General features: G+C 41.9%; 1 protein-coding gene across 3 annotated transcripts in view; it reads right to left on the reverse strand.

The window, feature by feature from the left end:
* Positions 1 to 4416: 4416 nt before the first annotated feature.
* ect2 (epithelial cell transforming 2) overlaps positions 4417 to 20241 on the reverse strand; it is a 59468-nt gene continuing 43643 nt past the window's right edge. For 2 of the 3 annotated variants that reach the window (XM_084065692.1, XM_084065691.1), the window contains 3 exons: positions 14995 to 15123; positions 9969 to 10708; positions 4417 to 5983 (listed from right to left, as the gene is read on the reverse strand). In XM_084065692.1, the coding sequence (XP_083921818.1) occupies positions 10007 to 10708; positions 14995 to 15123 (831 nt within the window). In that variant the 3' untranslated portion in view covers positions 4417 to 5983; positions 9969 to 10006. The remainder of the gene's footprint in view (positions 5984 to 9968; positions 10709 to 14994; positions 15124 to 20241) is intronic. The other variant, XM_084065693.1, reaches the window with a different exon arrangement.

The raw sequence follows: 20241 nt of genomic DNA on the forward strand, positions 1-20241 counted from the left end.
ACAGAGTATTTCTACATTGCAGTATTGGTACTTTTACTTAAGTAAAAAAATTGCGTACTTTTTACACCACTGGACTTCAGGCTAGTATCAGGCTAGAATAAAGTCGGACAACTTTAACGACGTACTTAAAAACAATCTGTGCTTTCAACTGTATTACCACCCAGCATCAATGTTGTAGGTGAGATTTCTCGTTCTGCTGTGTGGGGCTTGGTAAATGCACATGTAGTGAATAGCTTTAGTAGATATTAAGACAGAAAACAATAATGTCTACTTCAGTGACTAGATTTTGAAAACAGTAATTGTTCTGCTACTTGTGACTAAGCTGCTCCCCAACAACCGTTCACAGGCCTGTTTCCAGGGTCAGCACTTGAATATAATAGTACAGTATAGCAGGAGTTTTGTTAACAAGCCAGGGGAAATGTTCAGTATTGGGTCAGAGCCTGGGGATATGAACTGCAAGAGCCTCAATTTCAGGCAATAATGGCGGTAGCTAAAGAGTCAGGATTTCCTCTGGAATAAATCCAAAGTCCTAAAGAGAGACAACCTCGAGAGAGCTCACCAGTGTGGTGGGTCTGACTCGGAAGTCGGAACTGATGATATTACCACAGATGTGGTTTCCCATTCACTGTCAATGAAGCCGTAACACATGTTTACATCTTTTTGACATTAACCCAGAGGCCGATTCTAAAATAAATATTCCCAAAAATAATATGTTGCTATCGTCTCTGTCAGGTTGAAACCTCATGTGTCCAAAACTGTGACTTTTCAGGATTCAATTTCAAAAGTATCAAAAGTAGCAGATCTACAAGCTCGTTTTGAGCTTGCAGATCTGCTACTTTTGCTACTTGTTTGTGATGCTGTAGTATGATCAAGCAGTGCATTAATTTACGAAAAAAACTCAAAAAGTTAAAATATGGAGAAGAGGTTTCTGCCCAACAACAGCGATATACAGCAACAACTAAAATGACACAAATGCGTTCCCAGTTTAAAAGGCATAACAATAGGTGTAGGTATAGGTGTAACAGGTCTAAATCACTTCTCTCTCACTTCAGGAAAGACTTTGTTGTGCTCATCTGAAGGTGAAAGATCTATCTGTTAGTAATGGTTAAGTTCATGCATAGTTTGGTATGATTACATTTGTATTATTATGTCTGGACTTATTAACAAGAGATGATTAACAAATAGATGTTTTGGGGGGTATACTGTATCTGTCTGTGTATGTGTCTGTCTGTAGTTAATCTTGCAAACTACTAGGCCGATCACCAAATTTCTTGTGCACACTGCCAGCCAGCTTGAATATTTTTCAAAGTGGTCAACCCCAAAATGTTTGTGTACAGTAGGCCACAGAATTTCCTGTATGTTTTAGTCTTGCATATTTAAAGAAAATATTTAACTTTAAATTTATAATGGAAGTACATTTGGCTCTGATCGGGCTGTCCGAGATCCAAATTGGAGCCCAAGATCCAAAATTTGATATTTTGGGAAATAAAAAGGTCAACTTTGTGTTGATTTTAATTGGGAAGTTCTGTTTTAAATGCATTCGCTTGTGTGCTAAAAGTGTGACTTTGAGACCTGTTTCACCATACAATATCGGTCAATGGGGAAAATATTATGGATTATCACATGTTTATCTATGGAGCAACTATTGAAGATATCTCACCAATTTCTAATGCAATCCGAAGGCTGAATAACCAGTGCCTTTGCAACAACTGGGCACATGTCATGGGCTTAGATCTGATGTGCCAACAGGCCTCTGCTTGCACGAACGGTCCATCTCCTCTCAGAGCTCTCACCCTGAAAAGCCCCAAAGAGACACTTTGAAGTGGAGGCAAAGGCAAATATGAAGAGAGTGAATGTCCTCTATGAAGAAGTGTCTTTTTAATGTGAATATTCCCTAGTTTCTCCTCGCCTCGGGCCCACATGCCCCTCTCTACCGCCAGACACTATAGCTGGCTGCCTGGCACATCTGCGCCTTATCCAGAGAGAGAGGGGAAGAGGGAGAGAAAGAGAGAGATTATCTTCTAGTCCTTTGAAGAGGTTGGATGTGAAGAGGACAAAACAGAAGCTCTTCTATACAGCCGGCTGCCATGACACAAATACTAATGCGGATAAAATTAAAGGCACCCTATTCAAAACACACCTTGATCCAGTGTGGGTAAGTCATCTAGCACAGGGCTAGGTAAGGCGATTATACCTAAGCTAAGGGCAAAAGGACATTCTGCAGAGGTCTGACTGTGCAGTGTGTGTGTGTGTGTGTGTGTGTGTGTGTGTGTGTGTGTGTGTGTGTGTGTGTGTGTGTGTGTGCACTCAGTATACAAAACACCACCAGTGCCACATTATGCATAGAACCATGTCTCATTGTTCAAAGGACAGCAACGCTGTTTATTCTGTCTCCTCCCCTCTGTAAACTGAGGCAGATTCAATAAGTCAAATAAATAAAAGACCATATTATTCACCTGGAGGTGAATCCAGGTGAAATCTGTCGGTTAACTGGTTTTGCTTGTGTATGAACCACATGCGGTATATATTCCATGATAGTGTTCTCCCAATGGCTGGCTTCAGATGAACAGTTTATCTGATATGGGAGAGGATGAGAGACGTAAAATTGCAACCTTGTCAAGGATTCAGGACTTTCTTAAAAATATTCCAATTATAAATGCCCCCCCCCCCCATAGCTTTATTCAAAATGACTCAATAATACAAACTAGTACCAAATCAACTTAAAAGTTAAATACTACAGTAATGCTGTTGAACATGATTGAGCAATCTGTCATAATCTCAGAGCCATTTGCCAAAATTGCCACAGCTAGAGCTAGCAGCCTTAACTGTGAGGGGGGGTGGGGGGCATAGCAATCAAATTGAATCACCCTTACAAAAAAGATGTTTCTAAAGACTATTTCTACATTAAGGTTTACTTTCTATGCCTAATGCCTCACCGTTAAAGATTCATACTTCTTTTTTTCCTGCTACCCAGCTCATCAAAAGGTCATTGGACACGGACACGCATAAACGCCAGAAGAAGGGGTGGAAGGGTGGAGTGCTGTGGTTCACCCCACTGGCATTTCGCCTTTAGTTTTCAGTGAGCCAACCACTCCAATGCGAGTCAAACGAATTGACACACCAGAACATGAGCACGCAGCCGGCAAGACAACATGGGAAATTGACACTTTTGAGGGGTATGGGGTGTGGGGGATATGCAGGTTACGGGAATGGGGGGTGATTATGTTTGGGCTTCATGTTAGATGGGGCCAAACACCTGCAGAGCATTCTTTTCTGTTGTTTTTTTAAACAGGGGAAAATGACCTCAGGGTGGTCCCATGGCTGTAAACGCCTAAATACAATAACAAAATATGATTTTACCTACCATGAAGGAAACCAAAAATACAAGTATCTTTAATAAGCGAACAAAACATTTTAACAAATAGAAATAGTGCTGGAGTTTGGAGGCTGAGCAGAAGGAGAGAGGAGATAGATTGATAAATAGAAGGAAGCTCAGTCGGATGGATGGTCAGACGAATTGACAGACAGACAGACAGGCAGGCAGGCAGACATATGCACACACACGCAAGGTAACCGGAACGCACGCTCCCCCATTTTTAAGCGGAACGCTCACTCCTAGCGGCGAACCACTCGCCCCGATTGAGCGGAACTCTCGCCCCCAGCAGCTGGTGCATAACTTGCCCCGCTTGGTGAGAATAGACTACAGCCCCTAGGAAGTAGTTAAGCAAACAGTTATGCCGGAGGCGCGAAGTCTGAAGCGGACTTGAGCCACGCGAGGCACCGTGCCGAACGTGGCGAAGTCCGCTTCAGCCGACTCAGCGCCGTTCCAGTTACGCCGCGACAGGGACAGAATCGTAGGTAATCGCCCCTCCCCCTAGTTTCGGTATGCCCGAGATGTCAAACATGGCCGAGTAGGTTCTGGTGGACAGAAATACCCCTCCAACCATTCCGAGGTCGCTGTATTTGTGGACCCGATTTGGCGTGGATTTCAGCATTTGTCAGGGGGACAGACAGCAACAATGCTCCTACTGCTGCTGCAATACCACATTCAAACAACAGGGGGTGCTAAGAGCAATTCTACATCTAACAGTTAATGAAGATCAAGGACAGTATTTAATGGAAAACATCATTAAAAACGTGACTTTTGTTTTGTTACTGGTGCGCTCCTTTCATTTGCAATGTGTATGTATGCATTTGTAACATTCCAAAACGTTTTTGTGGCATTTCGATATTTATGACCACTTGCTGACTAGCTAAATAATCTTTCAAAATATTAAAATATCAGTAGTTTCTTTTTATGTAATACAAAGACATACAAATACATGTTCAATGCTTTGTCCCTTATCTCATTAAAATACAATTTCAACCATAAATGTGACAACAAAAAAAATGATACAAAAAAAGAGTTATTTATCTTTGAAGTGCATTTATTAAAAGAGACAATTAAACCTCATGCAACACCAAGTAATTAGGCATGACAGATGACAGACAGAAAGATATGTACATAAATAGCACAAGAATAAAAACAAAATAAAACATTTATTCCACAAGAATAAATATGCACTGTGATTCAGCATCTGTACTAACAAAACTAACCCTAAAGGCCAAACAAAAAGATGGGAGAGAACATAAAAAGAGTGATTAAATATCAAGTGTATAAGACCATAGTTTGTATCCGTCCGCTTTGTGTCTTGATCTCTATCAAAACCTACATAAACATTACAGGAGCTTTATAAAAGCTGAAACATATAAGATTAATTTGATTAATTTTAATAAGGGGAAAGTAAGTAAACCACTAAAATATTATATAAAATGTCAGTGAATATAAAATAACTCTTGCTAATTATTCTTGGGATGGTTAATTAAAATAAAAAAGGCAAGGAACATTCAAGGCCAACATCGTAAATATATTCATATGAACAAAGAGCAGAGCATCCTTCATTTGTTAAGGGAATAAACTTGTTGTACTTTAACAATTTTTTGTCTTACCAAAGCACGAGTGAGTTGGCAAACCTTTTGAAATGACATTTCAATAAACTGAAGATATTCCTTCCTGTGCTCAAATGTTTTCTAAACACTAACACGTACAATTTGCATAATGGTAGCCAGAAATGTAGTCAATATGTACGATTTGTTTTTTTCTCATGTGACAAATTAAAGAGTGCCAGTCAAAGAAATGTGGTAGACAGAAATTCTAGTTGCTGTATTCCTTCAACAAAGACCAGAGCATCCTTCAATTTTATGTTGCATAAGATAAACTAACATTGCGCAGTACCATTGCAGTGGGCTTGGCAAATGACTACACAGGAAAATTCTCAGTGTTCATTTAACTCAATTCAAATTGGACCATTTGAACACTGTCAAGAGTTAAATTACCACTCAGGAATTTACCATATAGTAGTGAAACGACAGTGGCACACCAGTTAAACGTGGTCCATGTTTGAGACATGCTCCAGATTGCCTATTAAAGACATAAGACGAATAGATATTTTTCGTTCCACGTTACGGACAGCAAAGACAAATATGGACTAGACCTCACAAGATTGAGCTTAGATCTGATGTGCAGCATATATGTTCTGAGAGCTAAAACATGACCTCTCTGACACAGTTGAATATCAGCTTGACATACGTGACTTCATTCAGTGCATTACTCCAGCATGGCCAAATGTCAGTTTGCCATATCATCATTGATGTGGCTTCAACATACAGTAATAGTATGGCTAAATGACAATTTGCTATATCATTATTGATATGGTTTAATCAATGTACTATTCTTATTCTAGAGTTCATAGATCTTACAATCAACTGCAGTCCAGGGAAGCATGCATGATCCTGGCTGTCCTGCCATGGACTTGGGCCTGCTGCTGCTCGTCCAAAGCAGCACAGGAGGAGATCAGTAAAGATGGGTGGTGGATCGGCTGAATGTGTGGTACTTCCTCTCAAACATGGACGGTAGGTTGACCATAGATGGTGAATGGTGGGCCTGAAGAAATAGAGGGTGAATAAAGGAACGGTAGAGGAGACATAGAAGGACAAAGGAGAAAACAAAAAAACAAAAACAAATTAGTAAATAGAATAAAGTACTTCTGAACCATCTGAATCTGTACTTAGTATGTGATCAAGGTATTAAGAGAATCAAAGAGATGTATTAAGAGAATCAAAGAAAGAGGTGAAAGAGGTTGACTCAGCCATGTGACAGTCCCACACCATATCTCGACTTTTCCAAGGTGAGCTTTTAAAAGCCTTCTGCGAGAAGATTGATTGTCAAGTTGGCTTTAGCGGGCTGTCAAGAGCGCGTGAGAGGATGTGACTCATGTGAGCATGAGCAATTTGTGAACACAAGGCCATTTTATGTGCTCCAGTCTTATTTTAATTAAGCAGCACGCCCGGCCACACACATGTGCAGCCTCTATGCTTTCAGAGCCAAACCTCGGCAGAGAACGAATCAAGAAAGTGCAACCTCTGTCAAGACAATTGCACTTCAGTGGCTTTCCACCTGGCGCACGTGTACACAGCGGTTCTTTTGAAGAGCCCTTCACAACAGAACCACTTTCTTTCTGCCCTCTGTTCTTCGCTTGTTTTAGCAGATTAATGAAATCCACTGAATGGAAGTCTTGATTGCATGCGATCCTACACCACCTCAGTAAGGCAACCAGAGACAATGTCAGGAGTGCTCTGTGAATAAGCAGATTAACACACTGCGTTCCCTGGGAAGAGGCAGGGTAAAGGGCAGCGCTGGTGAAAATGCTAACACATATGACCCTCATTACACACCTGCCATAACAAGGCATGCTTGCTAATGAATGTTTGCTTATCTCAGTGTGTGTGTGTGTGTGTGTGTACGTGTCTTTTCATTCAGAGTGCCAAAATATACATGCGTAAATAACCTATTTCCTGAAAAACTTTTAAACAGCCATACACACACAGACACAAGTGCATGCGTACACACAGGCAGAGAGTATTCCCTGCCTCCAGTGATATTGTCTCCAGGTCCGATTAGGGCATTCTTTCTCTCAACACTAAAAACCTACCTTCTACCCTGTTGTGTGGTTTAGTGGTGTAAATTAAGATCGGCTGGTGACAATGCTGTCACAGCATCCTTTTATCAGCTTTATGTGCTGTACATTATCAGCATCATCAGCCATAAGTGACAGTCACTGAAGCAATGGTAGGTGAAGAGACCAACAATGTCTCTTTGGGCAGCTGTGAAAGGCAACTTCAGCTCCGTCACAAAGTAGATCCTGTCCGTTGTGACCAATGTAAAGATGCTTTCGCTGGTGCTACTGCATGACCAGATGCTGAAGGCTGTAGCTGACGCCATCAGCAGAGATATCACTCACGGGAAAGCCCATCCACACAAAGTGGGAGTACTGCTTCTATTACAGCAGTGGAGAAGTCAGCCCAGGGTGTCAGTTGGGCTCCTGGATTAAGTGCAAGGCTGACAGCTGAATGTTCATCCAAAGAGTCAGCTCAAACTCTCCCGACACCCCTGCAGTGACAACAGTTAAGCCCAGCATTATGCAGGTGCCTAACACAACCAAGTCAGGCAGACCAAGTCGGGCGGTGATGCTGGAGACAACTGTTTGCTTGGCTGATCGGATGGAGGTGGTCAGTCAGAGGGAAAGCAAAATACGATGACTCGGTGGAAAAAAGTGACAAGAGCAAGTCTGGCATGTGTAACACAGTGTGTGCCCATTACGGTTGACTGACACACGGGCCAGTGCCTCTCTGTAAGGCAGTGGTGAACACCCATGTTCCTGGAGTTTACTGCCCTGCATGTCTTTAGGCATCTCCCCGCTGCAACATGGCTGATTCTAGTCATTCACTGCCAGAATAAATAAATAAATGAATCATCCACTGCCAGCGATTTTTCGATTTTCGTACCTTTTCAAGTAGTCACAGAATATTTATCTCCAGTATGATCGATCCCCTGATGGTTGCTAATCACGGAGGGTTTCACTGTGCTTCAGCGAAAGAAATTAAATGTCATCACGATCTCCCGTTCCATTGTTATACGCCGTTGGAAATAGCAAAACACAGGAGCCGAGATACAGAATATCCACAAGTCGTCCTTGGCAGTCTGGACCTTTGGTAAAAAGTCGTCAAAGTCGTCCTATGGCAGTGAATGACTTAAAGGGATAGTTCACCCACAAAATGACTTTTTTTCCTATCAGTTAGTCACCCATTGAGACTTGAATTCATGGATATTTCTTTTGTATTTGTCGCATTCCTAAGCCAATCATTTGATGACCGGCAGCGGTTCCGGTAGGAGACTCAAAGAGTCTCCCCTTAATGTCTCCTACCTGTCCGCTGGTCATCAAATGATTGGCTTAGGAATGCGACAAAAACAAAAAGATATCCATGAATTCAAGTTTCCATGGGGTGACTAATAAAACAAAAAAAAGTAATTTGTTGGGTGAACTATCCCTTTAACGTGTTGTCAAGCCATTGACAAGCTTCAGCATACAAAAAAATGCATCGTCCAAAATGAAAGTATTTTCTAATCACAACAGTCATAGAATTCAGGCAAAGGGGCCCTTTAGAACAAAGTAGTACCATGTGCCAATGGTTGCGGGTACAGTACGCACTATAGAATTGTTTAGCTGCCGTCTTAATTTGTGTGCAAGATATCCCTGCTTCCCAGCAAAGCTGTTCATCCTCAGAAGGAAGAAAATTAATTGCTTGAAACCTGAACATCATGCCAGACAGGGCAAGATTAGGATTCAATCATTTTGGGAATGGTCAAATGGCTGATGTGTATATGGAGCATAATTGTAAGAGGTTAAGATGACAGATAGCTGTAGTTAACCACAAACCCACACCCAAGTCAAAGTGAGAGGCCAACTGGAGTTAAAAGGGGGCCTCAAAGTAAAAGCAGACGGTGACATTTTAGAGTTTAGTTTTGACAGTATTCAACACGCCAGTCAGAATGGTAAGTAAAATAAATTAATAAAAAACATTGGTCGGTTATAATGTCTTAGCATTCATAGTACCATACCATATGAAATTGTCAGAGGTGGCCGTGTAGCAACTTTTCAACCAGTAGCCTTAAGCACTTGGCAAAGAAAAAATGTGATCTTCAAAATGTCACCATGTGAAACCATGTGTTCAAAGACCTCCCAGGTGCACATAAGACTGCTCCCAGGCCAGTGCTCCGTCTTTAATATGGCCTAGTATTAACAGCAAACACCAATCCCTTGTGAATACCCAGCCACCACTTGGTTAAGGCAATTGCTTTAACAGGATAAACATAAACTTGACCTGTTCCAAATCAAGCCTTGAAATCTCCACCATAGAGTCCATGTCAACTAAGTAGGCTATCAACAATGATGTAAATCTAAAATCTACAAAATATTGTTTAACAATTAGTTCCATGCTGGTTAAGCTTGTTCAATCAAGCTCAGACTAAAATCCAAAGTCCTAAGTGTATAAGGCACAGCAAAACAAAGCAACCATTTTTGACTTAACCAGCTTATTGCTGGTGGGTCCCCATATTACAATCAGTGGCGAGATTATACATTACTAATTTGGTCTGAGAAAAAGTACAAGAAATCCTTTATTACTCTGCTCTGTCCTTGCGATGGTATAAGGATTTGATTTGGAACTAGCAAGTGCACTTACACAGAATGTAAGCTTATGGCAACCATAGACAATGTGGATTAGAACTTTCCCCATCACTAAAATCAAATACCAAGAGCAACAATTCAAAGCACCTCAATTTTATATTGTGTACATTTTAGTACTGTGGAGAAATGGATAGTGTCAATATTTTTTGTCCTCTTATAATCAAATCCATTTTTGACAGTCACATCTACAGTATATTGTCTAATAAATGTATGGACTGGAACGGTACTTGGCATCGGATGTTAGTTTAAGTTTAGCACCGTGAATTGGTATAGCCATTGGAATAAGAAAATGGTATCAGTGCACTCCCAATTGAGCCTTGCTCATATTAAAGATATGCTCACGTCAGACTCCTGGCATGGGCTGAGCTTCGCTCAGTGGCCTAGAGTCTAGTCTCTCTTCGGGGACTGGCCAGACCTTTTTTGCTGGGGTCAAGGTTCATTACAGGGTCCCTGCACATCCCAGATGACTGTCTGCCCTTCAAATTCAAACTCTGGGGAGTTGGGGTCTTAGGTTGGAGAAAGACTGTAGAAGCCGGGTGTCTGGGGTTTAGGTTGGCAGCACTAATCGATTTTGGGCGAGGGTTGGCGGAGCTGGGGTGGGCCAAGTTACGGACGACGGCTCGAGGGACCGTGAGACTGGGATGAGCTGGAGAGGTAGGTGCTTGGGCAGTAGGAGCACGGAGAATGGACTTGGGATCCGAGCTGGTGCTAGAATGATAATTGGAACGAGGGCGATGACTGATGGCAAGGTCAGGTTTGGGGCTGTGGCCACGGCCAGGACTAAGCATGGGGTTTGGGGATGGGCTGTAAGGGGCACTGGCATTAGGAACACGGAGAATGGACTTGGGATCTGAGCTGGTGCTAGAATGATAACGAGGGCGATGACTGACGGCAAGGTCAGGTTTTGGGCTGTGGCCAGGGCCAGGACTAAGCATGGGGCTTGGGGATGGGCTGCAAGGGGCACGTTTACAGACAGGGATCCTGGCTCTGAGAGGAGGATGGTCCAAAGAGTTAGAGCGCTGCACCATGACACTGCTCCTGGTAGAATCATTCAGACTGAAGGTAGAGGCAGAGCGGGACATCTGGATTATAGAACATAGATGCACACACAAACACAGAGGGTACAGACATGTCATGCAGGAAAACCAGATTCGAGAAGAAAAAATGAATCATTCTGGCGGTGCGATCTCAACCTGAAAGAAAGGGAGGTTATGAAATAACTGTATAAAAAACTAGGGAGGGTATAAATAGAGAGATGCAGATCTGAAGACATAGGACAGGGTGGGAGAGATTTCCAAGAGGAAACTTCAAATGATTTCATACTTTTCAAGTGATTCAAATACCAATAACTGATAATGCTGAGGGAATTTACGAACTTGTAATGGCATGATCAAATGTTTCTACCATTGATCACATACATTTGTTTCCAGGCATGGTATCGGTGAGTATGCCAGTCTATGCACCAATCCGATGCCACATGATGCATCACATTTCATTTACAGTAAAACATTTTTATTGATGTTGCACTACTATGTTATGTTCCAACTTTAGTATGTATTTAGTATTATATTTGAAAAATGGATACGAGCGCATAACCCAACAGTCTGCATTTGGCTGCGCACATCGGCGGGTAAGGACTAGTTCTTATAATTGTTAAACTAGAAGGAAAGTTATATGGCATACATTCTCTATATGTACTTGTTAACAAAGGGTTTAGCCTGAGCCTGGCCATACAACAATAAAGAGCTGTTAAAATATTAAAGATTTTTCTGATGCAAGTTGCAGGTATCAGAATCGGTATCAGGAAGAAAAAACACTGTACCGGAACATAAGACTCTAGTATAGTGTGTCTTTTATGCTGTTTAACTGCTACTAAGAAAATGTTGAGTTTTCTGTGGACAAGCCCACTCTGAGCGGAAAAGTATAATGAGACGCTTAATTAGATTAATAAACTATTAATTTAGAGCCAATTTCATAACTTTCACAGGCAAATCTTGCAAGTAACCTGTGCAGCAAAATCTTTAGTTAGGCTATAAACTGCTGCTTATTTCATTAATAATAATTCCAGTTTGATATCGAATTATGTTCATTTACAGGTCTAGTTAATGATCCACGCTCTGCTTCATTCACTGCAGGTGATGTCGCAGCCGCAGTCACTTGCACACAGCCAAACAGAAACAAAATGAAGAATGCAGACTTCTAACAGCGGAAAAAACTGGGAATCGTTAGCAGGAACCGTCAATGCAAATGTGACGGAACCAGTTCTGGTTCCTCCTCACTGTTAGAAAAGCTAGGAAGGCTCTTGTCACACCATCCCCACCCACCCACAATTTCTCCTCAGATCTGCACGAATCACACAGATGACCCGTTTTGGATTCAAAAGAGTGAAGTGACAAGTTTGCATGCCTGTGTTTCAATGTACAACTGTGACTGTGATACTCTGAAAGCTGAGTTTTCTAATTGGGAAAGAACCAATAAAAGGTGCCATCTGTGGATATTTCTATGATGAAAATAGGCCATTTGGAAATAGAGTTTGTTTACTAAAATACTAGAGTACAGAGTGAGAGAGAAGATTGTGGACTCAGTCCACCCACCACCACACTAAGACGCCTTTTAACCCAAGATGCATTTTTGTTCCTAATAGCCAATTGGGGGGACCTTCTAAAGTTCCTGAATTCTCTTCAGATATTTAGAGCGGTGACCCATCTGTTCCATTCTGATAAAAGTAGCGAAAACCACAAAGGAGATACTCTGAAACACATTCCCCAAACAAAAACAAAATCCAAAAAGGTGACCTTGCGAAAGTCTGAGAATGCTATGAGGGACAAAAACATGACGGATGCCTGGTAGCCTGGACAATAAAAAAAAATTGTTGAGGTACTTCTTTCCCCCCCAACCGTGTGCTTCACAAAACCTTCGGTCTCCACTGGCGTTTTCAAAAATAGCATAATAACATGTCACATTGCGACAAGTTGTGAGGTTGTAGATATTTTTTACCATTTTCTCACATGACACTGTTGTACGATATATTGTAACTTTTAAAAAATATAGAAAGATGAAATATGGAGAGATACATGGTTTCTGTCAGACAACGACAATCTGTAACATCGTGGTACTTAATTTGTTTATACTTTCTATACTGCTGAGATTAAGAACTATGGGCAGCAAAATAATGTGGCTAATTATCTTTGATGCATAAACTAGGCCCCAAGACCCCTTGAACATGATCAAGTGGACCTGTATATTCTCTTTAATTGTCCCTTGTACAGGCTTTACTTTATAATACATTTTTGTGTTGTACAAGTCAGTCACTGGGTTACTGCTTTAAGTTATTTCAACGTTATGGTTGAACGATCAAAAGTAATTATAGGCATACTCTTGTACTCCACAGAAATGTTGCAATTTTAACCCATTCAAACCGGGAACGCATCTGTGTAACCACTTTATCCATATTTTATACTTTTGGCTATTCAACAATAGCAGATATACAAGCTCATAGTGCGGCAGACTGTGCCATACTACCAGCTTGTAGATCTGCATTCTTTATTTTATTTTTTCATTAAAGTTTGTGCAAATCTTTGAATATATACATTTGCTTATATATATATATATATATATATATATATATATATATATATACACACACACACACACACACACAAATGCTTCTCGGGATTCTACAAATGTCTTCTAAATCCTAACAGTTTATTTATTGTTTATACTTATGTTGCTATATATAGCTGTGGTTCTCTTTTTCATGTCAAAATAATATTTGGTCACAGACCCCCCCCCCCATCTCATTCAACACAGACAGACAGATATAGACATATACATACACACACACAAAGATTTGCACACATTTTCACTTTTAAAACAAAATAAATACAAGCTCATAGCGCGGCATTCGGTGCCGCACTAGGAGCTTCAAGCTCGAGCTTGTATATCTTCTATTTTTGAATAGCCAAAGAAATCTAAAAATGACACAGATTCTTTCCCGGTCTAAATGGGTTAAAATAGTCATTGGAAAACTGTCTTCAACAAAAGAGCAACACAAGTGTTTCCCCATAAGAATCATTGTACATGCAAGTCCACCAAGACACCGTACAGTCTGCACAAACATGTCGTGGGCAAATAAGAATGACCTCATGCCATCACAACCATTTTAAAACATTACTCCAACCACTAGGCCAGTAAACGTTGTGTCTAATTAAACAGGTAAATCTAATTTATTTGGCCTCTTTGTGCAGGATTTTTTTTTTTTTAGTGTTCTGCGGTAGTTAGAAATGATTAACTAATGCTTTGATAGAACGAGTTGGTATATACACATACATAATGCATAAGCAACCTAGATGTGGGACACTTTGGCAATATTGCACATTAACAGAAATGAGGATTGAATTAGCAACACTTATCTGCTAAACCTCTCTCCCTAACTAAAAAGCCACCCAATAAAAGGCAAAATGGCCAACACAGAGTAAAAAGAGACATTTAGGATGGATGGGGGGGGGGGGGGTCCATTCAAAGCTGACTCACTTGTTTGTACGTGTTCACAAAACATGACTCAAGATATCCTCTCCAACCCAAATAATACGATGACAAAAAAACAACAACTACAGTGTATGCCCAGCCTCACAAACACCAAAAGCCCAGTGGCTGCTTTCAACCAAACTCTATCAAAATTGTTGAAACCCTATGAAAAGCACTTCTCCATGGACTGATGCAGGGATCAATGGCTGGATGGGACTCAAAAAGGATAAAAGGGATGGATGGGATAGAAAGGAAATTAAGACAGATGGACAGATGGAACAACTAGCTTGCGCTAATTGTACCTTATTGTTTCCAAATTCACAGCCAGATGGCCATGAGTACAGTTGGACGGACAGACAGACAGGCAGAAAGACGACGAGACAGGTGAACTGACAGATAAACAGGTAGACTTGACTGCTATCTACGTAATCCCTTGGGCCTGGCTTCAAACCGACCTACTACTGTAGGGCCACAGTGGTACATATTGATTGACAGGTGAAGATACAGAATCACCGAATTCAATTTTGTTCTAACAGGAGCAAAGAAAATCAGCCACCAGAGTATCTTGTCATCATATTATAATGTTCTAATAAAACCTTTAGCAAGGCGAGGAAAACAAATAATTACATTACACAAGATTATAACAGCAGAAGACAGGACCACGCACGTTCTGTGTCAATTGGATCTATAATAAATCAGAAAGAAAACTATTTATCTACGTAGTTAAAATTGATCAAATAATGCTGCCTGATGTCAGATCGTGCTATTTTCAGTTACACAGACAGTTACACAGTTACACACAGAGATTACTTATTGGGAGAAACAAAAAAAAATACTCAACGGCCAAAGTGGAGCTGCTGCCGATGCGGTTTTCAGAAGTCAGCCTTGGGCTGTCTGGCGTGCTGCCAGCCATGAACGCTCTCTGGAGAACACGCTTCGGAGTCTTTGTGAAAGAGAACGCCCTCGTGACCTAGGAACACACATACACACAAGTCACCACTAGAGGTAACACTACCAGGTTGTTACAAACTTTGTGCAAATAAGTATATTTGCTTACAGCTTAAGTATATGTATTCTAGTCCATCACTAAGATTTTGTCTGGAAAAATAGTAAATTTTGGCCATTGCTGCAAATATCTTTTTTTTTTTTTTGAATGAGTGACAGCTGCATTTCAAAAAGGTTACAACTCTCCAATAGGCAAGGAAAGTTTATTGGTGTAGCACATCTCACACATAAAGGCAACTCAAATAACTTGCATTGCAACTTCTGCCACCAAGGCCAGCACTTCACACAAACCTTCACAATTCTAGTTACCACAGCATGTTTGTTTAAAAAAATATCACATAAAAGAGTGTTGTTATACCGTATTTTCAGCATGGCTGTGATTCGGTCGAAGGACGGACACAGGCCGAAGATAATAACTGACATTCTGATGTGTATATGTGAGATTGCTAACAACAAATTTTGTTTTTTGTCTATTCAGCTCTGCCAAAAAGTTTTTTTCTTCAGGGCTCAGCCAGCGGAGTGATACATTACAGTAAAAAGTAACATTGCTGTTATTTTGTATATATCAGCACTCACAGAATGCCTCTTGTCCAACCTTATTAGTCCAGAACTTTTTTCACCTTCTAAATATAGAGTAGCCAAATATTTCTACCCAGATTTTCCTCCCAATTTCCTCCCAATTTAGTTATCATGCCAGGGTAGGGTACTGCAGTGTTGCCACTGCAGTACCCTACCGGCTCACCTGCCAGCAACGACCCCCATCGGGAGGACGTGGCATCTCCGTCCTACTTCTCCCGTTCAACATTCCCCACTGACAGGTGACGCCCCAGCCCATAGGAGTATGTGCAGCAACAAAGATCACCCTCCCTAGCTAGGCAGATAACAGGCGAAAAACAGACGAATCGTTCACTTCCGGATAAAAGCGCCAAAATTGGTACACATACTCCTTGGGTAGTACTGTTTTGATAAAACCCGTTAGCCACCTGAAAATTCAAGAGGGCGGCCATTTTTCAAGATGGCCGCCATTGAATATACAGTAATATTACATTTCCCAACAAAATCACATAGATACAAGCGCCAAAATTGGCAAACATACTCCTTGGGTATTGCTCTTTTGATAAAAAACAAAGATTTTAAGATGGTGGCCATTTTTCAAGATGGCCACCATTGAATATATACAGTAATTCGCAGTAATTTCACAATAAAATGTCATAGATATGCACCAAAATTGGCACACACACTCTTTGGGTATTGCTCTTTTGATGAAACCTGTTACCCATGTAAAAATTCAAGATGGCAGCCATTTTTCAAGATGGCCACCATTGTACAGTAGGCTATATACAGTCAAATCACATTTAGAAGTAAAATAGCTTAGAAGCAAGCACCAAAATTGGCTCGTATACCATTCTTTTAATAACATTTTAGCAGCCACCTAAAAATTCAAGATGGCGGCCATTTTGCAAGGTGGCCGCCATTGAATATACACTAATAATGCATTTCTGAATAAAATCACCAAAATATGTCCTATTTGAGTAATCTTGGTGTCAAATCATACATTTTTCACTATGTAGAATCTGAATCTGGACCCATGGACTGACTCACTGGCTTCCTTGTACCATATATCAGCCTCGGAATCCTAATCTTCTGCTAAATTATGGATCATGCTATGTTATAAGTCTATTATGTGTAGCATTTTCTTGTACAAGACAAAGAGGAAGGGTAGTGTTTTCAGCCTGCGGCGAAAGATGGGCAGTGACTCTGCTGTCCTGACATCAGTGGGAAGTTCATTCCACCACTGTGGGGCCAGAACAGAAAAAAGTTGTGACCGTGTCGATCGACCAGAAGGACCCTTGAGTGACGAGGCAATCAGTCGCCCCGAGGTGGCAGACCGAAGTGGTCGGGCAGGGGTGTAGGCATCGACCATAGCCCGGAAGTAAGAAGGAGCTGTTCCTTTCACTGCCCTATTATAGGCTAGCACCAGGGTTTTAAACTGGATCCGAGCTGCTACGGGGAGCCAGTGTAGAGATCGGAGAAGGATAGTTGTGTGGGAGAACTTGGGGCGGTTGAACACCAGACGAGCTGCAGCTTTCTGAACAAGCTCCAGAGGTCTGATGGCAGATGCCGGAGCACCAGCCAGGAGGGAGTTGCAGTAGTCCAGGCGGGAGATGACAAGAGCCTGGATGAGCACCTGGGCTGCCTTCTCCGTGAGGAAGGGGCGAATCCTCCTGATGTTGTAGAGGAGGAATCTGCAGGACCGTGTCACTGATGCGATGTTTGCCGAGAACGACAGTTGATCGTCCAGGGTCACACCCAGATTCTTCGCAGTCCGAGTTGACGTCACCACAGCATTAACAATGGTGATGGCCATGTCTCGGTGCGGACAGCCCTTCCCCGGAACATCAGCTCGGTCTTGTCCAGGTTGAGCTTCAGGTGGTGCGTCGACATCCACTCCGAGATGTCAGCCAGACAAGCAGCAATGCGTGCCTCCACTTGTGTGTCAGAGGGGGGGAATGAGAGGATCAGCTGGGTGTCATCGGCATAGCAGTGGTAGGAAAGGCCATGGGAGTGGATGACAGCACCAAGAGATGTAGTGTAGAGAGAGAAAAGAAGAGGACCCAGAACCGAGCCTTGGGGAACCCCAGTAGTGAGTCTGTGTGGTTCTGATACAGACCCTCTCAGCATCACCTGGTAGGAGCGACCCGTCAGGTAGGATGCAAACAGGGAGAGTGCAGAGCCTGAGACACCCATCCCCTTAAGGGTGGAGAGGAGGATCTGATGGTTCACTGTGTCGAACGCTGCAGACAGGTCCAGGAGTATCAGGACGGAGGAGAGAGAGTTCGCTCATGATGTATGACAGATCAAGCGCAACTGAAGGTGTTGATGATGCAAGGTTGGACATGTTTGCTCGGAAGCAGAGACCATATGAAGCCATTCCTCCAACCCGATCAGCGCTGAAGGAGCATGTAAAGCGTGCTGCCTACCAGGCGGGCTGTATCTGGAGTCAGTCAACAATAAGTCAACCAGAAACAGAGGATCCTGCCAACTGGGGCTGGAAGAAGAATGGAGATCTGTGGCAGATATTTTGGACAGAAATCCCACCCATTGCAGAGAGTTGCAAGCAACTGACCAAGTGTGGAGTGCTGCGGTCGATGCAAATGCTACAGATTTGGTCTGACCTGCACGGCACAGTGCAGCTGCAGATGCAAGGTTTAGAAGTGTCTTCCTCATCCAGGCAGCAAGACAATAAGCGTACAAACAGACAATTTGGTCAAGCGAATAAGTATAGGCCTACTGTCTATAAAAAAACAATAAAAAACAATAAAAAAAGAATAAATAAAGAAAAGACAAAAAAAAAAACCTGCCTCAACGGGATCATCACCTTATCGTGGTGGGGCAGTTTGCATGTCTCCATGACCCCTAGAACTATGTCGGCAGGAGTCTTGTACTCCTGGCAGGGTTACCCAAGCCAAACAGGTCGAAGGGTAGAGACTAGACGAAGGGTGATCCCAGGGCGCTATTACTACTTGTAATCTACACTTGCAAGATCCGCTAGTCTCTCAGCGCTAATCTATGTGATTTTACTGCAAAATGTAGCAATACTGTATATTAAATGGCAGCCATCTTGAAAAAGGGCCACCATCTTGAATTTTTAGGTGGCTGCTAATATGTTATTAAAAGAATGGTATATGAGCCAATTTTGGTGCTTGCTTCTAAGCTATTTTACTTCTAAATGTGATTTGACTGTATATAGCCTACTGTACAATGGTGGCCATCTTGAAAAATGGCTGCCATCTTGAATTTTTACATGGGTAACAGGTTTCATCAAAAGAGCAATACCCAAAGAGTGTGTGTGCCAATTTTGGTGCATATCTATGACATTTTATTGTGAAATTACTGCGAATTACTGTATATATTCAATGGTGGCCATCTTGAAAAATGGCCACCATCTTAAAATCTTTGTTTTTTATCAAAAGAGCAATACCCAAGGAGTATGTTTGCCAATTTTGGCGCTTGTATCTATGTGATTTTGTTGGGAAATGTAATATTACTGTATATTCAATGGCGGCCATCTTGAAAAATGGCCGCCCTCTTGAATTTTCAGGTGGCTAACGGGTTTTATCAAAACAGTACTACCCAAGGAGTATGTGTACCAATTTTGGCGCTTTTATCCGGAAGTGAACGATTATTCCCGGTATCTGCCTAGCTACCCGTCGTTCCCAGCTTCCCTCACCCATACACACTCACAGCCAATAGGCTCTATGCACAGCAGCCATTTTGGAGAAAAATTCTTCACAGGTGTTACCAATGACACTAATGAAGGCTCTGTTCCATTTAGTGTAGCACAGTGGTTCTCAAACTTTTTAATTTCAAGGACCCCCATAACTCGGAGAGTGTACAAATGGAACCAAATGGACCCTCCCGGGTCCATTTGGTTCCATTTGTACACTCTCAGAGTTACACACTCTCAAGGAACCATGAGGGTCCCTGGACCACACTTTGAGACCCACTAGTATTTCTAGTCTACAATATCAGCACCCTGACTCTGTTTGACCAGAATGGAACAGAGCCTTCATTAGTATCATCGGTAACACCTGTGAAGGAAGTCAGAAGAGGCCCAATTTCTGTCCAATATGGCTGCTGTGCATAGAGCCTATTGTGTTTGCATTATTTATTCGGCATTTGAGCCACGGACCACCACTTGATGGGATTTTGCCTCTCAGACCCAATACTTAGAATATTTTGTTATCGTTGGATAAGATTTTGTCCACAATTCCATGCTGTATTGATGTGGTACCATAGGAGAGATAACAGGCAAACGTTGATCAAAATAACAATTCTTTAATTAAGTAATGCAGATGTTTAAAAATAACCAAATGGACCCGTAAGGGTCCATTTGGTTTCATTTTACGCTCTCAAGAATTAAAGATCTATAAGGGTCCATTTGGTTACCAACTCTCCATTTAGCTGCGGACCACCTGGAACCCCCTCAAAGACCACTGGTGGTTCCTGGACCACTGGTTGAGAACCACTGGTATAGACGATCAGCCAAATCAGCTATTGGATTGGTGGATTCGAACCGCTA

Source organism: Gymnoscopelus microlampas (genome assembly GCF_963454915.1).
Source record: "Gymnoscopelus microlampas genome assembly, chromosome: 9".
Classification (NCBI taxonomy): Eukaryota; Metazoa; Chordata; class Actinopteri; order Myctophiformes; family Myctophidae; genus Gymnoscopelus; species Gymnoscopelus microlampas.